This window comes from Buteo buteo, chromosome 21 (assembly GCF_964188355.1).
Source record: "Buteo buteo chromosome 21, bButBut1.hap1.1, whole genome shotgun sequence".
NCBI classification, from domain to species: Eukaryota; Metazoa; Chordata; class Aves; order Accipitriformes; family Accipitridae; genus Buteo; species Buteo buteo.
This window is the reverse complement of record NC_134191.1, coordinates 19,984,528-20,001,677: the sequence shown is the minus strand read 5'-3', so window position 1 is coordinate 20,001,677 and position 17,150 is coordinate 19,984,528. Positions and strand designations below refer to the sequence as shown.

Sequence of the window (17,150 nt, the reverse complement as noted above, 5' to 3'; positions counted from 1 at the left end):
CGACGCCAGGCCCGCCCGGCCCGGGGTCCCTTTACCTGGGCGGCGGCGGGCCCCGCCGGCCCCTCCGAGGCGAGGCAGCGCGCCCGCACAGAGACGCCTCACCTCAGGGCGGCCGCCACTGGCGGGGCTGGAGGCGCAGCCGACTCCCGCGGGGACCGGGGCCGTGGGCGGCCGCCTCCCGCCCCGCGGCCTGAGGACGGGGGGGTGGTGGTTTGGGGAAGGGGTGTGAGGAGAAGCGCCGCGCGGCCGAGACGCTCCCGCCGCCGCCGCCACGCGCCTGAGTGACAGGCGCGCTGGCCAACCTCGAGCCGAGCCCTCCGGGTGCCGACCAATCGCCTGCGGCGCCGAGAGGCGGGGCGGGGCCGCCGGCCGTGCGGCGGCGCGCACGGAGCTGAGCGGCCCGGCCCGCCCCCGGCGGGCAGCGCGGCCCCGCGGCCGAGGGCGCGGCCGAGGGCGCGCCCCCGGCCCCGGTCCCCCCCGTCCCCCCCCGGCGGCCCCACCGCTCAGCGGCGCTCCGGGGGGACCGGACGCCTCAGCGGGGAGCGCTGAGTAAGTGCCGGCCCCGGCGGGCCGGGGGCGCCGGCGGGTTAGCGGGCCGCCCCGGCGGGGGGGTGGCGCGGCGGCGGGCTGGGCCGGGCCGGGCCGGGCCGCGGGGAGCGTCCGGCCGCGCCGGCCCGTGTGCGCAGGCTGGGGCCGCGGCGGCGGGGAAGGGCGGGCGGCGGCGCCCAGCGCTCTGCCCGCCACCGTCCTCCTGTCCCGGGCAGGCCCGCCCAGCCCCGGCCGGGCGAGGCGGAGCGCTGCCGGTGGCCGGAGCGGCGGGAGCGGAGCGCAGGGCAGCGCTGCGGCGAGGCTGGGGGGGGAGCCGGTTGCGAAGCCCGGGGCTGCTCCGTCACCGCCCGGGTAGCGTTTCGGAGCGGGAAGGGCCGCGTGAGCCGTTCTCTGTCTGGAAACTTCTCCCCGGGACGGGGAAGGAGCGGCTTCCCGCGGGGACGGTCCCCCCAGCCAGCCGTGGGTTAGGGGTCAGGGCCGTTGCTTGTGTTTCAGTTTTGTATCGGCGCGGAGTGCCCCCGCGCCTGTAGGCAGGGCGGGATGGGGCCGTGGCACCTCTCTGGCAGCGGGAGGGGGACAGCCGAGGTGCTCGGGGACACGGGACACGCGCGGGGGGGCTTCCCCCCTACCCTGGGGGCTGCCCCGGAGCCTGGTCAGCCCTGGAGCAGGGGGAGAGGAAGCCACAAGTTCGCGCACTGGGAAGCCGACAGCAACCCCGTGCTGCTTGTATTGGTGAATTAACTAGAGACGCTTCATCGTGGTGAAGTAATGCAGAAGAATATACTAGTTATTATTTGCCTTCTTCATCCAGAGATCCCGTGACCCATCTTCATCCCTCATTCCTGTCGTACCCGGGAGGAAACTGCAGCACAGAGAGATTAAAACCAAGACTCAGGAAAGCCAGCAGCCTCGAGCTAGTGCCTGACACGATGTTCTGCATGTCAGAGGTGTTGGCCACAGCAGCGCCTATTAGAGACCAGTTTGGAAACACTGGCTTAGGAGAGAAACAAACGTGTTCTCCCTATTCCCAGACCCAACAGAGCCCAGCACAGAGCGGTCCTGGCTGTGGGAGAAGCTCTGTTGGTGCAGGCAATGGAAGAATGCCAGCTCGCAGCAGCTGAGGATCTGGCTCCTCTTCTGTTCTATTTGTGCATGGACTACGCTGAAACCTGCCAGCGATAGGTTGTAGCTGTCCCTGGCCATAGAGCGGCCATCAGAGACTTGGAGTGTGCCCAGCCTGCAGATCAAATTCCCAGCACCAGGATGACAACTGGGAAAGGAGGGTGGTGGGAAAGATCATCCACCCCCAGCTCTACCGTTGTAAGCCGTGGGCCCTGGGCCATACTTGCACTCAGCCTCCCCATTTGGCCCTCTGCAACCTGGACCAGAAGGGGCTTGGGAACAGAAATGCCCTTATCTGGACCTGGAACTAGTTGTCTAAGCTGTGTCAGAAACCTTTCATACAGGACCCCTTTTAGAGCTAGGTCTCTGGGCTTGGGAATCCTTCAGCATGGACAGGACCCCAAGAACATGAACAAGAGCCACTGTTCCCACTTGACCAGAATTTCAGCTGGCTAATTTTAACCTAGCCTAACTTTATTCAGAGGAGCGATGCACAGCAGCACAGTGTGTGGTCCATGCAAAAGGGGTCTTTCTTACCCAAAGGCTGGGTATCAGCTTCAACATCCAAGTTCTAGTGGTTTTCCAAAACCAACACTGCATTGAGATGAAGGCCTAAGCCATTTTGTTTCCAAAATTCAGGAGCTGTTCGAGATCTAGAGCCATACATTGCAAAGCCCTTGGGCCTGTTTCACTCCTTTCACTTAGGCTCTTTTTCCACTTTTTGTTTCCTTGGTGGTGGCTTTTTTTAAAATGTGAATTATCGTCATGGAGAGTTTCCCTGAATAGCACAAATCAATGATTCTCTCTGAGGAGCTGCTTGGTCTGCCCAATACCTGCTCAACAATTCCTTCCCTTTCCCTGCTGGGCTGCAGCTGCTGCTGCTGCGGCACTGAGATTTCAAATTTGCCATCTTTGTGCCCAAGTGTCCACTACACATGAGCTCCACTGTGGTCAGTAATGGCTGGGGAGATCCAGGTACCACGTGGTTTAAACTTGGCATGCGTGGTTTAGTGGTCAGTGAAGGACATGGTCCCTTTCAGCTGCAATGAACTCGTGTCTCAGCACGATGTTAGGTGGGATCAGGCCAGAACTGCTATCTTCACATTCCTCTAGTAACTCATGGGAGTTTGACAGCTCCCACAGTCTCCCAGGCACTTTGAAATCCCCCGGCAACTCCTGCTTCACAAAGTTCACAGGGAGCTGTGAGACAGATCCCGCGTGTGTGGTGAGAGATTTACCTGCTCAGGGAGATGGAGGGCAAGTGCTGTGCAAGTTGAGGTGGCTCCTGGGGCTGCTGGCTGACCACAGGGCGGCCTGGTGCTGTTTGCCTGGTGTGATTTCTCTGCTTCAGTTGTTGGTGATGGATGTTAATCACACTGCTTAATGCAGCTATGGACAGCAGTAAGGCGTCACAGTAATGGGAACTGCGCAATAACCTTGCCTAGAATAGAACAGAGTGGAGCAGAACAATGGCTCATTTCTCTTTGCAGGCACATCTTTTTCTATTCAGAACTCATTAACCCCTATGTCCCGGCTGCATTCCAGTCCAGAGATGTAATGTCTGCTAAACTGCAGAGAAATTATCAGAGGACTGCTACAGTAGCTCTTGAGGTCAGCACTGCTCTGGTCCAGAGGTAGCTGCATTTTCACGGAAGTAATTGCTGAACTAATGTTACATACAGTGCTTTTATAAACAAAGCTCTGCAAATACTTCCCATAGGATCGCCCCATGGTGTTTTGCAACTCCTGATCATTTGCACAATAGAAGCATGAAGCAATTAAAGTCTTTCATGTTTTCAGCATGAATAGGTCTATCAAATTTCACAACTCCAATCCAAAATTGGACTCATTTTAAAATTAATATTGATAATTAGCAGTGCATGACTAAGCTCGTGTGGGTGCTTTCATGGGGTACTTGAGAAATACTCACTGTCTTTAGTAGCAGATGGGGGACTGGTGCAACTGGTGCCACTGCTTTAAGGAAGCTGCCTTTCCAGAGCACATGGGATGAGGGACAGTGGGGTGATGGATACTGCAGTGATTTACCAGTCACCAGTGACTACCACAACAGGGAAGTCCTACTTTGGGTTCAATATAAAGGATCCCGAGATGTGGATGTCTCACAGCTGAGTGCCATTTTATTGAATGTGTTCCCACTGATAAACTTAAGGGGATCCATGTAACTTTCCAAAAATTAAAAGCAAGAGACAGAAGCAGGAAAATGCTGTATCATCTCCCAGGGCGGATAGAGGCTACCTGGCTCAGCCTGGAGCAGACCAAAGACAGGGGTCCTGAGGTTGTCCTCACGTAGAACGGCCAAGTGCCTGCAAGGAGGCAGAGCTGAAGCAGTGAGGGGAGAGTGTATCACGGACTGGAAGTGAATTAGGCATGACTTCAGGGGCCCTCAGTACCCCTGAAAAATCTTTTTCCTATTTTGAGGGCATCTGTGAACTGCTCTCAAAAATTGTACTAGTGAATTAGGAAACTTTGGAAAAGTTTGTGCCTGTCTCTAAGACCTCTGCACTGTTCATTTGTTCTCATTCTTTCGTAGGCAGAAAACAGTGTGGTTCCTATGAAGAAAAACAGTCAGCAATGATCCTACAGGACAGGTCCCACATGAGGGTCTTTGATACGAAGGGCAGCTCTCCACTTCTGTAGCTGATGGGTGAGGACAACAGCTTGGTAAAAGGAGCTACCAAGAGCTGGCAGGATGAGTTACAGCTCACCCTCTGTGCATGACTTGTATCACAGCACCACCACCACGGCCAAGCCAGACCCAGGGACAACTCTGGATGTGACTGTACCAGAAACAGCTACCATAAGCCCTGAGACTACCAGTTTCAACAGCACCAAAATCCCAGATGTGGCCAACACTGGACCCAGCATGAGCACAATGCTGCTGTCTTTTGGGATCATTACTGTGATTGGGTTGGCTGTAGCTATGGTAAGAGGCCCCTGCTAAATATTTCTCTGTCTGTTGAGGGTGGAGGGTGGCAAAGGGGCTCTAGGACTGATTTGGGTTGAATAATTTATTTGCCTTCTACTAAAGCTCACCCAGAACTGCTGGGAACTGATAGTTCCTCAGATCCCTTTCTTTTTAAGGCCTTTATCCAGTGCTCCAATATTTCTGCAGTCTCCCTGAGGTCTAGTCTGAATGGGATGCTCAGCAGGCTTAGAGGAGGCCATATGTAGTATCAGTATTTATTTTTAACAGCAATAGGAAGTTCAGTTAAAAGAACACAAAGCAGATTCTGTTCTGACTTGCTAACTGGAACAGCTACATTGATTTAAACCTTGTCAACACAGGCGCTGCAAGAAAGTTCATCCAAATTAACTTTTAAACCAGACTGTTGAAACCACATTAATCTCCCCTGTGGACATGCCTTTTTGAATTAAAGCGGCCCGAATCCATTTTAGCTGGACTCATTCTGGACTGTATTTCCAAGGTTCTACTTGCTGGGTATCACCAAAGTCCTTGAGGATTTGCTGTGTAACTAACCTTGCCATTAATGCTGTCGGCAGAAGCTTTCAGAAACTATAGTTCTGGGCCTGACACGGGCAATGCAAGTGCTGCAGTTCTTCTTTTTATATATAACCAGATCGTTTACCTGCCAACAGAGAACAGAAGGTAGCAGCAAGCTCCCATTCCTCATATGAGGAAGAGCTTCACTAATACAACTATCAGAGGAGCCTACAGAAAGGGACTACTGCAAAATTTCATTGCAGGCCCAAGGAGGAGTTTTTCCAAAAGCCCCTAGGAGAACCTGGAAACATTATTCTGGAAACGGTCGTAAGTTCCCAAGAGCAACATCCAGCGTTCGTAGTTCTCAGAACAAGGCTCTGGAGGCCACAAGCCTCACTTTCTTCCCAGCGCAGCCACTCTTACAGGCTGACACGAGGCAAGTCACAGAGCATGCCCTCTTTGCTTCTTCCCTTTATACTGCGGAGGGGGTAACAGCACTTCTATGCTTTAGGAAACCTACAGATGAAAACCACAAAGGGAAGGTTTTTTCATCCACTCTTAAATTGCAAGGTATGTCCTGCAGCCACCAGAAATGCGCTGAGCTACACCTAATAGTAATACACCTAATACTCTTACTACTACTAACACACCTAATAACAGGCCACTCGAGCACTTAGTGTCAGACGTGATATGCTGCCAAGCTTACACTGATGCATATGAAATTTCATTTTCGGTTGTCACCTCTCCCTTCCCCCTGCTTTGGTGCGCAGTGACACCAGACTTGCTACACCTCCCTTCTGTGTGCCCTGTGCCCAAAATTTCTCTTCTTGGCTGTTTCCCATTCTACTGGGACTGTAGTAATGATGATTTTCTTTCTCCTTCAGGTTCTGTATATCAGGAAGAGGAAGAGGTAAGTATCATCTGTTGTTGGCTGAAGGGCACTCAGTGCTTCAAAATCCGGAGAGAGCTCGGAAGGAGACAGGGAGATGGGGAGAATGTAAGGGATGGCTGCCTGAGAACAAGCCTATGGGGAATCAGCTGCATGTGAATGAGGCAGGGGTAGGGACACTGCACTCCTGGTACTGGCCCACCTTCTAACACCAGAGCTTCAAAGACTCCTCCACAGCTTTGGAAGTGAAAACATGGTTGAGCAGGAGGAGGTTAGGGATCCTGCAAACTCTTCATGCTTTGTCTATGAGATGCACTAAAACAGAGGAAGGTGTTATGAGTGTATAAAGAAGCTGGGAACTCTGTCATGAGAGGTGTGGATCTCACATTTCAGCCATTCCCAGATCCCTATGTTTTCCAACAGCCTGGGCCAATGACGCTGGCTTTGCAAGGCTGACGGCCTCTTTAGCTGCAGTCACAGCAACTGGCAGCAGCGTAGTGCAGAGATGCAGCTTTCTAGCCCAAGACTTAGTGTCTTAATTCCCTTGTTAAGCTCCTGGCTGAAAATAGAGAGGAGAGCAGCATGCAGGGAGACACACATCTTGATTCTTCCATCTCTGACAGCAGAGACACTGGTGAAGATCCAGTAGATGTGGTGCCCCCTCCCTGCATGACTTCTTGTGGCAGGCCTGGCCTGGCCACGGACTTTCAAAAAGTGTTGCTGCCCCCTGTAAAATTTCCAAGCCAGACCCTGAAGCCCAGATCTGGGTACTGCCACAGGAGCAGCTAATGCTTGGCCTGTGAACATTGTGCTGCTGGAGATAATGGTTGTGTTGGCAAACCCATATAGAAGCAGGGGGAGAATGCTTCATCCTAACACTTGCCAGAACAGATATTTACGGTGACACTGCCAGTAACTGCTTGTGTGTTTCCCTCTCCCACCCCCCAAAACTCAGCTACAGCCTAAGGCAAGGCTCAGTGTTTTCTGATGGATGCCCACCCATCCATCCTCCATCTCTGAGGTACCCAGTATGTGCCTTAGGGAGACCCCTTGGGGTAATATGTCATAGCTCTGTCACTTAGAGCAATGATACAAGTGTAAGAACAGTCTGTCCACAGGCATCAGCATCCTGTGAGAATCTCTCTCTTTCCTATTTTCTGTTTATTGTTTATTATTTTCTATTTATTTTTATGTACTTCAACCCTTAAAGTACTACTTTTAGGCTACTAGAGCTAAAAGTGGACTTCTGCTGGCAGACATAGCGTGACATGGCAGGACGGGCTGTTGTGGGCAGAGGGACAGGGGAAAAGTGCCTAGCCAGCATGTTTCACCATCTCTTTTGTCCCACCACATAAAGCTTGATCTTTTAAGGTCTGCAGGAACTTAAATCCCTGTCCGATTCCTCTGTGCGTAATGCCTGCCAAACATAGATTAGTGATGGCAATTAATCCCTGTAACTGCACTCTTAAGTATCTTCCACTCCTGCCAGCTGCGTGTACTAGGTTCTTATCCTCATCCCTGCAGGACAGGACATGACCCTTATCCAGCAAGAGCAACAAAAGCAGAATCCCTGTACAGCAGGAGAAACAGCCTGCAGAAGGATTCAGCAGTGGGGTGGGGAAGGCAGCATCTGTCCTTCTCAACTAACCCTTTCCCTTCCCTCCCATGGGCAGGCTGGAGAAGCTACGGCACCAACTCATGCCCATGTACAACTTTGATCCCACCGAAGAACAGGATGAGCTGGAGCAGGAGCTGCTGGAACATGGGCGAGATGCAGCATCTTCCCAGGCATCGCAGAGCAAGGTAGGCAGCAGGGGCCAGCGAGTCTGTTATTAAAACCACTGGTACCTGCACTGATTTTGTTACAGAGTCAAAGAGTTTTTGTAGGGTTGTAGGGTAAGGAAACTATGTAAGACCTCAGAAGAATTTCCCCCATCGCTGCCAGCCCTGGAGATAGGGGGCTTGAGCATTTTTGAGTGCTTAGGATGGACTGAAGAGTCAGGCAGCTAGGACAAAGAGCCTGTGGAGGTACAGTGCTGGCTCTACTCAACTAGGAGAGAGGAAAGGGCAACTTCAGTAATTAAGGGTGAGTTTACTACAGTTTACTACCCAGGGCACCACAAGGGAGCAGCAGGATGAATGCCATTTTCTGTGAGACGGGGCTTCAATGCCAGCAAAGCACTGAGGCTCCTTTTCCCTGGCCCTGAAAAGCAAATAATTTCTACCCAGTTTTAAGGTATCCTTGCATTGTCTGAGGATGCAAGTGTGGAACAAGGTCTTGCTGAGGGAAAGCCTGTAATCATAACAGTTAACTGTGCTGCAAGCCCTGAAGAACACGGGCAGAAAGCCTGCACATTGTTGTGGCATCGCACATCTGGTCTTGTCAGCACCTCCAGGCCAAACTTGCTGGGCACAGAGCAGGCACGGCTCAGAAAGACAAAAGGGAGGTGAGTTCTCCATTTGAATTTGGGGAGAGGGGAAGAAAGCTTTGCTTTGACCACTCTGAGTGTTCAGAGGCATGCAGCATGCTGAGAAAATTATAAGGTCCTCAGAGACCATTGACTTACTGCATTTGTGAGTTAGGAAAGAGCTTGATAGCTTGGCCAGTTGCTTTTGGTTAATAGTCCAGATGGGTCTTTGACAAGAGGCCATCTCCTTCCCCAGTGTACCAAGAGGTAGGAGAAATAGGGAAGAAGGGCTTCTCACCATCGTTTGCAGCCAGCTTCACAGTGTTTTCTGTTTCCTTTGTCACCACCACCACACCAAAAGCCTTTCTGAAAGACAGAGCCGCCAGGGATGGTTGGAACAGGTATGTCTTTTAGCCAGTGATGCAGCCTCCCCTTAGAGTAGGCATCTCTCCTTTCTTGAATTACTCTCCAGCTGCTCTGTGTTGCCCGTGTCTTCCCTTGCTTTTCCAGTTCCAGGAGCAGTTCTCCCAAAGAATTCTCAGTTTCCACCTACTTTACACCTTCAGATAATCTGTAGCAAGCTTGATGTGGGCAGAAAGGGAAAGAGGAGATAATAAATACAACTGTAATTACAAAATATTTACACTGAGCCATGCTTCCCAACCTGCTAAAGAGCACAAAGGAGATGTGTGTGTTGGAATATGAAAGATAATCAACATACTTCATACACTGGTTTGGGAACGCAAGAAATACTGTTGTCTAAAAGCAAAGGATCTTTGCCTCTGCATAGTGCATGCTGGGAAAACATCAGATCCCTCTATTAGTGCATATAGAGGACTTCCCTTCAGGTAATAAAGCAGGGAAATGACAAGGCCAGAGTTAAACTTAGCACAGTAAAAGCAGATCCTTCCTATATAGGGACTGGCCAGCAGGATACCTCTGATCCCTCCAGAGCTTGCTAATACATAGATACCTCTGCTTGGAAAGTATGCAAGTTTAAAGCCTTAACATAAGAGAGGGAGAGTCTAAAACAACAGCCAAAGTTCAGTCTATGGCATGTTTCCAGGCCTTCTTGATGTTTCAAGTCTTTTTATGCTGCCTTGTATATATAAATAGCAAGACCCAGTAATCCAATGATGTGGGGATTTTAAACTGGCACGGATGTGCTGACTTGCTCTCTGGCCTGGTGTATTTTTCTGTCACAGCCTTGTTAATGCCAAATTAGTCAGCCAGCCTCCCCTTAGTGAGGGGTGGAGTCTAGTTACAATACTGTGCAGTCTGTGCCCAAGCACACACACCTGAGCAAAGGCAGACTTGCTGGGTCTCATCTTTCACTGCTTCAATGCAGATTCTGCTGACAAGTCAAGGAGCCCTCCAGAGACCCAGCCGTCTTGTGTTCACAGACGTTGCCAATGCCATCAATGCATGAACAATACCTGCCCCTGCTCTGGGATCATGCTGAGACTGGGGAGGATGAAGCCAACAAACCAGTGACTTCCCGCAAGCATGGCCGATCCACTGAGCCCAGCTGGTCACCCTGTTGGTTTGTGTTACAAATGGGCACAAGCACTGGGAACTCTCGTCACTTTGGGAAGCAAACCCTTTGTGATGGCAGTGGTGATTTTTTGGTGCATCTGTTACCACTAAAAGGTCCTGAGCTCCAGTTTCTGGGCTGGTGCTGACTGATACCATCTACCAAGCTGCGTGCTTAGGAACAGTGCCTGCTTTGTTGTAGATTAACTTGTCAGAGCACATGTGCATGCTCTCTGGGTCAGGGAAGGAGGAGAGATGCATGTTTCAGAGAGCTTCCCCATTGGCTTTGTGCCACCAGACCCCAAGGAGAGCGATGAATGAGCCTCTCCCTACAGTGACCGCAGACTTTGGCAGATCCTGGAGGGGTGACTGGTGGCAAAGCCCCTTTGAGTAAGGAAAGCTGACTCCTCTAGCTGAGCAGTAATCTGGGGCATGCCAAGGAGAATACATACTATGGGCTTATCCCCCTTGTGGCATGTGGGCTGCTGATAGATGTGTGCCCAGGGTAATGTTGAAGCATGGGGAATTCACTAGCTTTAAAAAGTGAAATCGTGACCATTTGGCTGATTACATCTTAACTGAGGAAGTGGCTGAATATCCCAAATTAGGGCTGCTGTATAGACAGAGGGAAATTCACACAGCTAGAGGCAGGGGGTGTCAATGTCTGGATATGTGACTCCCTGCCACTGAGCTAGGGATAATGGTGCTTGGGCCACAGAGATGAGTCCAGCAGAACTGTGGTTTCGGTACCATGCGTCGCCCTCCTGCTTTGGCTCAGGGAAGTTTCTACAGTGCAGAGTGTTATCTAGAAAAAAAATCAAGCCTTGAAATATTTGCTTTTAAATAAGGAAAAACATGTATTGGCTCAATATTACAACAGCCCCATGTCTGCCCCCAGAGGTGACTGAACAGCTGGTTCGTACTGCCTTACCTGCCAGGATCTGCAGTCAGAGCCTTCTCTTCTTCCTGCTGAAGGAAACACGGAGCTTTGTGTTAGCCTCTGCTCATGTTACCTGCTAATGCAGAAGGTGGGACTAGACAGGTAAGCCAGGAGTTTCCCTGTAACCCTGAAGCATTCCTCTGCCTGTGTGTCCTTCAGGGCTGCAGGAGGGAGAGAGCGTGAAGGGGTCTCTGGCCACCATGGCATACTGCAGCGTGGCATGGGGGCTGTCCTCTGCAGAGCCTTTTGGTGGCCACCAGCCCTGAGTGCTGCAGGCCAGCACGGCAGCCGAGGCCAGCAGCAGAGCCTGCAATGCAAGCATCAGTACCCAGCCACACACTGATCACCTCCTGATTTTTTTCTGCAGTACGTGCATTTGTTAGTCATCATATCCCATCCACAGCACCAGTCAAAAGGGAATCAGGGCAGGCAAAAATTTGAATGCGGATCTAAAGGTAGGCTTTATGCAAGGTGATCTTTCACTGAATGGCAATTCAGGTATTATGTGCTTTGTTACAAGTTTGGACCTGCCAGTTAGTTTTTGTTCTCCCAAATATTTTTTTTTTCTTCCTCACTGTGATTTTGGTTTTTTTCCTCTGTTTATTAAATGCAGACTCTTTCCTGGGCATGTGCCACTGACCCCTGCAGTGCACAGTTGCTTACCAGCCCTCCCTCCTTCACTGGCACAGCTTCCTTCATGGCAGTTTTACAGGGCTAAGCTGCTTTAATTTTTCAGTATCTCTCTTTTAAAAACCAGTGAGTTCTGGGAGTGTATTAGGGCTAGGAGTGTCATCACCTGTGGAAAACGGTCCGGTCCCTCCTCCATACCCAGGAGATCTGGTAGGAGGCACTCCCAGGCTGCTGGTTGCTGCTGGTGTTTGCACTCCAGGGATACTGTTGGAAGGAAGGTATGTGGGTACAAATATTCCTTTAGAATTTGGACACTATCTGTGGGTCTTCCCAGACGTTATGCCTGTGTGACCAGCTGAGAAGCCAATAAATCACTGCACACACATGCACACTTACCATCTCCTCCAAGCACTCACTGAGGGCAGCCAGCCACAGACATCAGACTTCTCCCTTCAGCAGCTGGTGCGTCGCTACCTGTCACACTCCCACGCTCTGCAGCAGGACAGGGATGCAAGCGGCAGCAGGGGTGCATGGCTGTCCTAAATCGTAACATTTCCCCTAGAACTCTTAGGATTGGAACTTCATTTGTTGGTTTAAAGTCAATAAAAGGCAAGCGTAAGCTGAGCTGTTTCCTCAAACCAATGGCCTACTTTGTGCTCTTTACCCAACTCCATGTGCTGCACAGGCAGCTGCCAAGCAGTGCAGCTCAGGTGCTAAAACATGCACCTTGTTCCACATTAATACTGAGATATATCTTGTCTAACAAACACACCTACAGAGGAATTCTCTTTAACCATTCTTCCTGTAATGGTAGGCTTTGTCCTGTGATGACTGCCCTTAGATTAAAGAAGTACAGGTAATAAGACTAAAAGAATATTACGGGTATTTGCTGGGCTTGTACTGGAGTATTCTTTTAGTTCAATAGCACCTCCTCTCACAGTTCTTGGAAGTATATGTACAATTTAGCAGAAGCATTATGATGTAATTTAATTCAAGTGTTTCTGTGTTTTAAGCATTGAAATATAATTAAACTATTTACATGAAATCTAGTGTGATTGTCTTTCCCCCCCCCCCATCATTTGCATTTTCCACAGAAAACTCTGGAGGGTATCGTCAGTACCTGTTGGTAATATGTATGCAGTGAATTCTCCTACTCTTTCAAAGACTGAAGTAAAGTGTGAAAAACTTGGAGGGACAAGCTCTGTGGGGGTCAAGGTTTAGTGTTCTACAGCATGGAAACTCAGACTTCTTCAGGAAGGCTTGGTGGAGAAGTCAGGAAGGCAGGAGCTTCCAGCCTAGCAGATCCTGGGCATCCAGAGCACAGAAAGACAAATTCCAACTTGTCCGTTTGCCATATTATCCTTTAACCAGCTGAATTCCTGGACAAACTAGGGGTTCATCACCTCACCTGCAGCTCTGTCCACCATAGCCTGTCCACACTGGGGTGAACACTGTGCGCAGCAGCATACGTAGCTCCATGGTAGCATTGGTGTATTTCGGATTTGCTTTCTGTCTCATCTTCTGGCCCACAGACCCAAAACTTGGGACTAGTTAGGAAAGCTGTCGGATTAACTGAAGAGGCTATGTGCAGGGACAGAACTAATTGCATGAAAAGCTAAATAGTTGTACAGCACACAGAACAATGTGGAGCATAAAGAGACTCAGCTGTGGAGACTTCTGGATGTACATATGAAGCAGAATTGGCTTGTGTTCCAATCAAGCTAGTTATAAGGTACTAAAAGATATACAAGAGGATGGAATTAGGTACCAGTATTTGGGTTTAAGGGCTGTCTGTTTTCCTCCATGTGTGATTCCTCATGCTCATTATTCCTTGTTTTCACATAGATCGTGGCTGCTCCTGAATGACCAAATCTTGTTTCATAATCCCCAAAACTCCAGATAAAGAGAAACTCACCTTGTCTGGTGATATGCATGTGTGCTGAAGAAGTTGCACACAGAGGAGGCAAAGCAGAAGCCTGAGGTGCTACGTTTTATACCTTTATTAAAAACAAACTCCAAGGCTAATTTGAAAGTTGCCAACACTCTTTATGCCTTCACCAAAACCATTAGAATCTTCCAAACTTTGCTAGATAACAAACCTCCTTCATCTCCTGTGTTTTGATCTGACTGTAATGACCTCCTGTTTTTGACTGAGTCAGACCAAAACTGCCTGAGCTTAAAAACACTTAAAATGCATTTGCTTAGAGGTAGGATTTGGCTACACAGAGAAGATAACTAACTATATAAAATCTAAGTAATCCAGGATGAGATCCTGGCTCACTGAAGATGGCTGAAATTCTGCCCACCTTTAATAGGCATTGACTTTCAGTCCAAGTCTCTGCATAAACATGGAAGCTGAAGCTATGGATTGGGTTTTCAACTGCACACAGAGTAGGTCCTAACAGTGTGGAATTCTGCTTGTTCTCCTCAAGCACTTACATTTTTATGGAGACATGTTTTCTGCTGTGGCTTCCCGACAGAGTATTAAGAGGTAGCAAAGACTAGATTTTTTTTTTTTTTTTTTGAGAGAGAGAGAGAAGTACTTTGTATGCATGTCCCAGAGGAATACTGCTGACCTAAAGCAAATGTTTTTACTATCTAGCTGAGGCAGCTTCCATCCCTACTCCATGCCACCACCTGAGAAAGGTCTGACGTCATAAGAAAAGCTTGAGTCTCTTACAGATGGAATCCCTAATCCATTTAGGAGAAGCTGAAGTTCCAGTCTCACATTGTAACAGCTATTACTGTCAGGTAATAGGGCTTAATTAAACAGGCAGTACAGCCTTGCAAGCAGAGTACTAAACCTGCCAAATCACCTGAAAATCAGGTAAAGTTGGTAAAATACCTTGGTCTGCCACTGGAGTGGCATTTGAATGCAGACATGGACTGCAGCTGAACTTGTGTGTCCACAGAAAAAGAGCAGCTCCCTGGCCTGAATTCAGAGGAACACCAGTTGGATCTTCTCATAAAGCATTAACATTTACAGATTTGCATGCATGATCTCCCACCTGGCTTTATCCACACAGCAGGAGAAGGGGGTCAAACTCTTCCCATACCTGGCAGCGTGCCTCCTCCGACATCATAAGGTTTAGGTTAGTCACTGTGATCTAATCCATTTAATCCTTGATTTCTCTGCTATGTGGTAGAGGAAGCACAAAGGTTATCTGTGGTCTCAGCAGAAAACTCCATCACCAAACTCCATACACATGAAGCTACTGTTAGGGCAAACCAGACAACATGCAGAATTAACAGGATCAGGACTCTGATCACTACTAAACTGGGCATACTGGACAAAATGACCTAGAAATAAAAAAACTTTTTTTTTTTTTTCCTATTATCTCTCTCCTGTCAGCCCTTCTTAATTCTGCATACATTTTCTTGGGTTAAATAAATACCTGCTAAGGGAAGAGACCTCTGATGAGAGGATAATAAATGAGCTCAATATATACTGCCATTTCATGGGTTTCTGCTATGCACTGCCATAAATTTAAAGTCAATTATGTTCTGTTTAAACATTTAACACTGTAAAGCTAGCTAATTTTACATCTTGTCAAAGATAATTGAAATACCCACTTTGTCCATTTAATAGGCAGGCAGAGCATTCACAAGATGGAAAATACCACTGGGATTTTACTGTTTGCAACTGGATAATGGAAATACCCTAAATTCCTCAGAATTCAGCAAGATCAGCTCTGACACTGAAAGCACAAATCTGCATACAATGTGAAACTCGGCAGCCAGTAACAATCTGAGACCAACTGGCTACTGCTGTCTCCCTAAACTAAACTGTATCAGCAAGCTTTTATTTGCATAGCTGCAACACTAGAGGACCCCACATACGCACATTATGGACTGAAGATACAACTAATTTAAATTGAATCCTGAGGCTCTGCAAGGAAGCAACCTTTGTGTAACTGGTTCTTTACAGACACTCCTTTGAAGTGATGAAATCCAGTGGCTGTGACTAAGCTTGTAAACATAGTGCACTCAGAGTTGCTATCAAATTCAGGGGGAGTCCCACCAGGCCAAAAGCTAGTTACAGAAGATGGCCCTGAGCTGATAATGCTAGGATAAAAATTTCAGAATCAATCCCCAAGACATCAGGGTGCAAACTTTCCTCTAAAGCATCCAAGTTACTGGCTACTGGAGCAACAGCATTAGGTAAGCTGGAAATGCCATGAAGGTTTTTCTTTCTGATAAAGAAAGGACCCAAAGACTGTCTGTCAGGTGCAATCCCTATGGGCAACTGAGCAAAACTTAACTCTTGGAACTGCTCCATCAATCTACCAGAGGTGGTAAGAGATCTAAGTTCAGCAATTAGCTGTGTAAATAGGTTTACTTTACTATATCTGCATTACTGAGTCAACACTATCTTTCTGTTGAACTATTGCTGTCCACAGCAGGGCAAGGCACCACGTTATCCAAGTATTTTTAAGAAAGATTAATATCCTCACAAAAGATATACTACAAACAGTGAAAGGCATCTCTCTGACAAGGCATTTGCCATTTCTTCCCCTAAGGCCCTGTTTGGATGTTTGGGGTAAGCCAGCAGACAACAGGAGAGAAAGCTTGGCCAAAATTATCACAAAGAAAGAATTTGAAATATGACATTAAAAATCTCGTTTGCTTTCCAGTCCTCTGGCTTCAGCAAGACACGAACAGGTGGCATACTACTGAGCTGTGGCAGGGATGTTACTCAGAGATCTCCTAAGACCAGTAGTTTTGCTGGGCCTGGAACCGTCTTTTCCAGTGATGCCTAAAGGGAGAGATCATGGGAGAAAGAGGGTTAGAGCTCTGGTTCCAGGAGCCTAGCTGCCCAAATGCCCCATTTAGAGTCAGTGCAAGTTAAAAGGTGGCAAGGATCCATTCCCAAACAACCAAAGGTCTTCACAACAACATTCCCATTGCTCTTGTACCAGCTCCAGGCTAAAGCATGACACAAACTGCTTCCCTGGCAGCAGGCCTCAGCACGTGGCTATTGAGAGCCCAAAAGTTACAGTCTGTGTGAAATTTTCTGGCTTCTGCTATGCAAACACACATGATAGCCTCTGCTGTGAGTAGTTACGTATTTCCAACTGCCACCCTGGATCCTCATGGACACAAAGTACCAGAAGTGCCTTACCCAATGTCATAAACATCAGGAAAGTAGATGCACAGAAGGTCTGAGAATTGTCTCAGAGTGGGGAATGTTTCTGGCTACACAGGCTTGCTCTGATCTGCAGCTAACCCCTTGGTTTCAGGAAAGCTGAGGCGACTGTTGGGGCAGCAGAAGGAACAAAGTGAGACAAAGGAGTTTGCAGCTGCTCCATCTCTCAATGTACTGAGAACAACACAGGGAAGGGAAGATGGACAAAAAGGAGCAAGATTACAAGGCAGCTTCTGGCTTTGGACTGGGTCTTGGAAATTTTGCCATAAAGCAAGCTCTTTGCCTCTCACACCTATACTTCATTAGCCAAGCAAGGTTACTGAAACAAACCAAGGCTGCTTTTGTGGCTTAGGAGGCTTTGAAATCAGCTTCATCAATCATTCGGTAGTGGTAGTCATGGAAGAGAAGACAAATGCTTCTTGGCTCAGACAAACAGAAAACTTTAGCAATTGAGTTGTGATTGGCAGCAT

At 48.8% G+C, this 17,150-nt stretch overlaps 2 protein-coding genes across 13 annotated transcripts in view; one reads left to right on the top strand and one right to left on the bottom strand.

Annotated features, from left to right (window-relative positions):
• The window catches only part of HEMK1 (HemK methyltransferase 1, mitochondrial release factors N(5)-glutamine), a 97,398-nt gene extending 97,167 nt beyond the window's left edge, over positions 1–231 (bottom strand). For 2 of the 3 annotated variants that reach the window (XM_075053359.1, XM_075053355.1), the window contains exon 1: positions 36–174. The gene's annotated coding sequence lies outside the window, so the exon portion shown is untranslated. Of the gene's footprint in view, positions 1–35 lie in introns of all 3 variants that reach the window. The other variant, XM_075053356.1, reaches the window with a different exon arrangement.
• A 152-nt stretch (positions 232–383) lies between these two features.
• Positions 384–13,559, top strand: C21H3orf18 (chromosome 21 C3orf18 homolog). 10 transcript variants are annotated; one of them, XM_075053508.1, is made up of 9 exons: positions 385–549; positions 1,361–1,869; positions 4,223–4,336; positions 4,423–4,615; positions 5,398–5,570; positions 5,646–5,704; positions 6,019–6,044; positions 7,697–7,826; positions 9,835–12,172. In XM_075053508.1, exons 6-9 carry the CDS (start codon positions 5,657–5,659, stop codon positions 10,111–10,113), a joined length of 483 nt encoding a protein of 160 aa, XP_074909609.1. In that variant the 5' UTR covers positions 385–549; positions 1,361–1,869; positions 4,223–4,336; positions 4,423–4,615; positions 5,398–5,570; positions 5,646–5,656; the 3' UTR covers positions 10,114–12,172. The 10 variants fall into 10 exon arrangements, 9 of the variants coding, with proteins under 9 accessions (XP_074909610.1, XP_074909609.1, XP_074909605.1 ...); XM_075053509.1 differs by lacking the exon at positions 5,398–5,570 and having other exon boundaries at positions 384–549; XM_075053504.1 differs by lacking the exons at positions 5,398–5,570; positions 5,646–5,704 and having other exon boundaries at positions 386–549.
• Positions 13,560–17,150: the final 3,591 nt, after the last annotated feature.

Coding starts and splice junctions, on each gene's coding strand:
- C21H3orf18 (XM_075053504.1), top strand. CDS start 4,556: ATGAGCACAATGCTGCTGTCTTTTGGGATCATTACTGTGATTGGGTTG. Junction 4,616..6,018: donor TTGGGTTGGCTGTAGCTATG/GTAAGAGGCCCC, acceptor TTTCTCCTTCAG/GTTCTGTATATCAGGAAGAG. Junction 6,045..7,696: donor TATATCAGGAAGAGGAAGAG/GTAAGTATCATC, acceptor TCCCATGGGCAG/GCTGGAGAAGCTACGGCACC.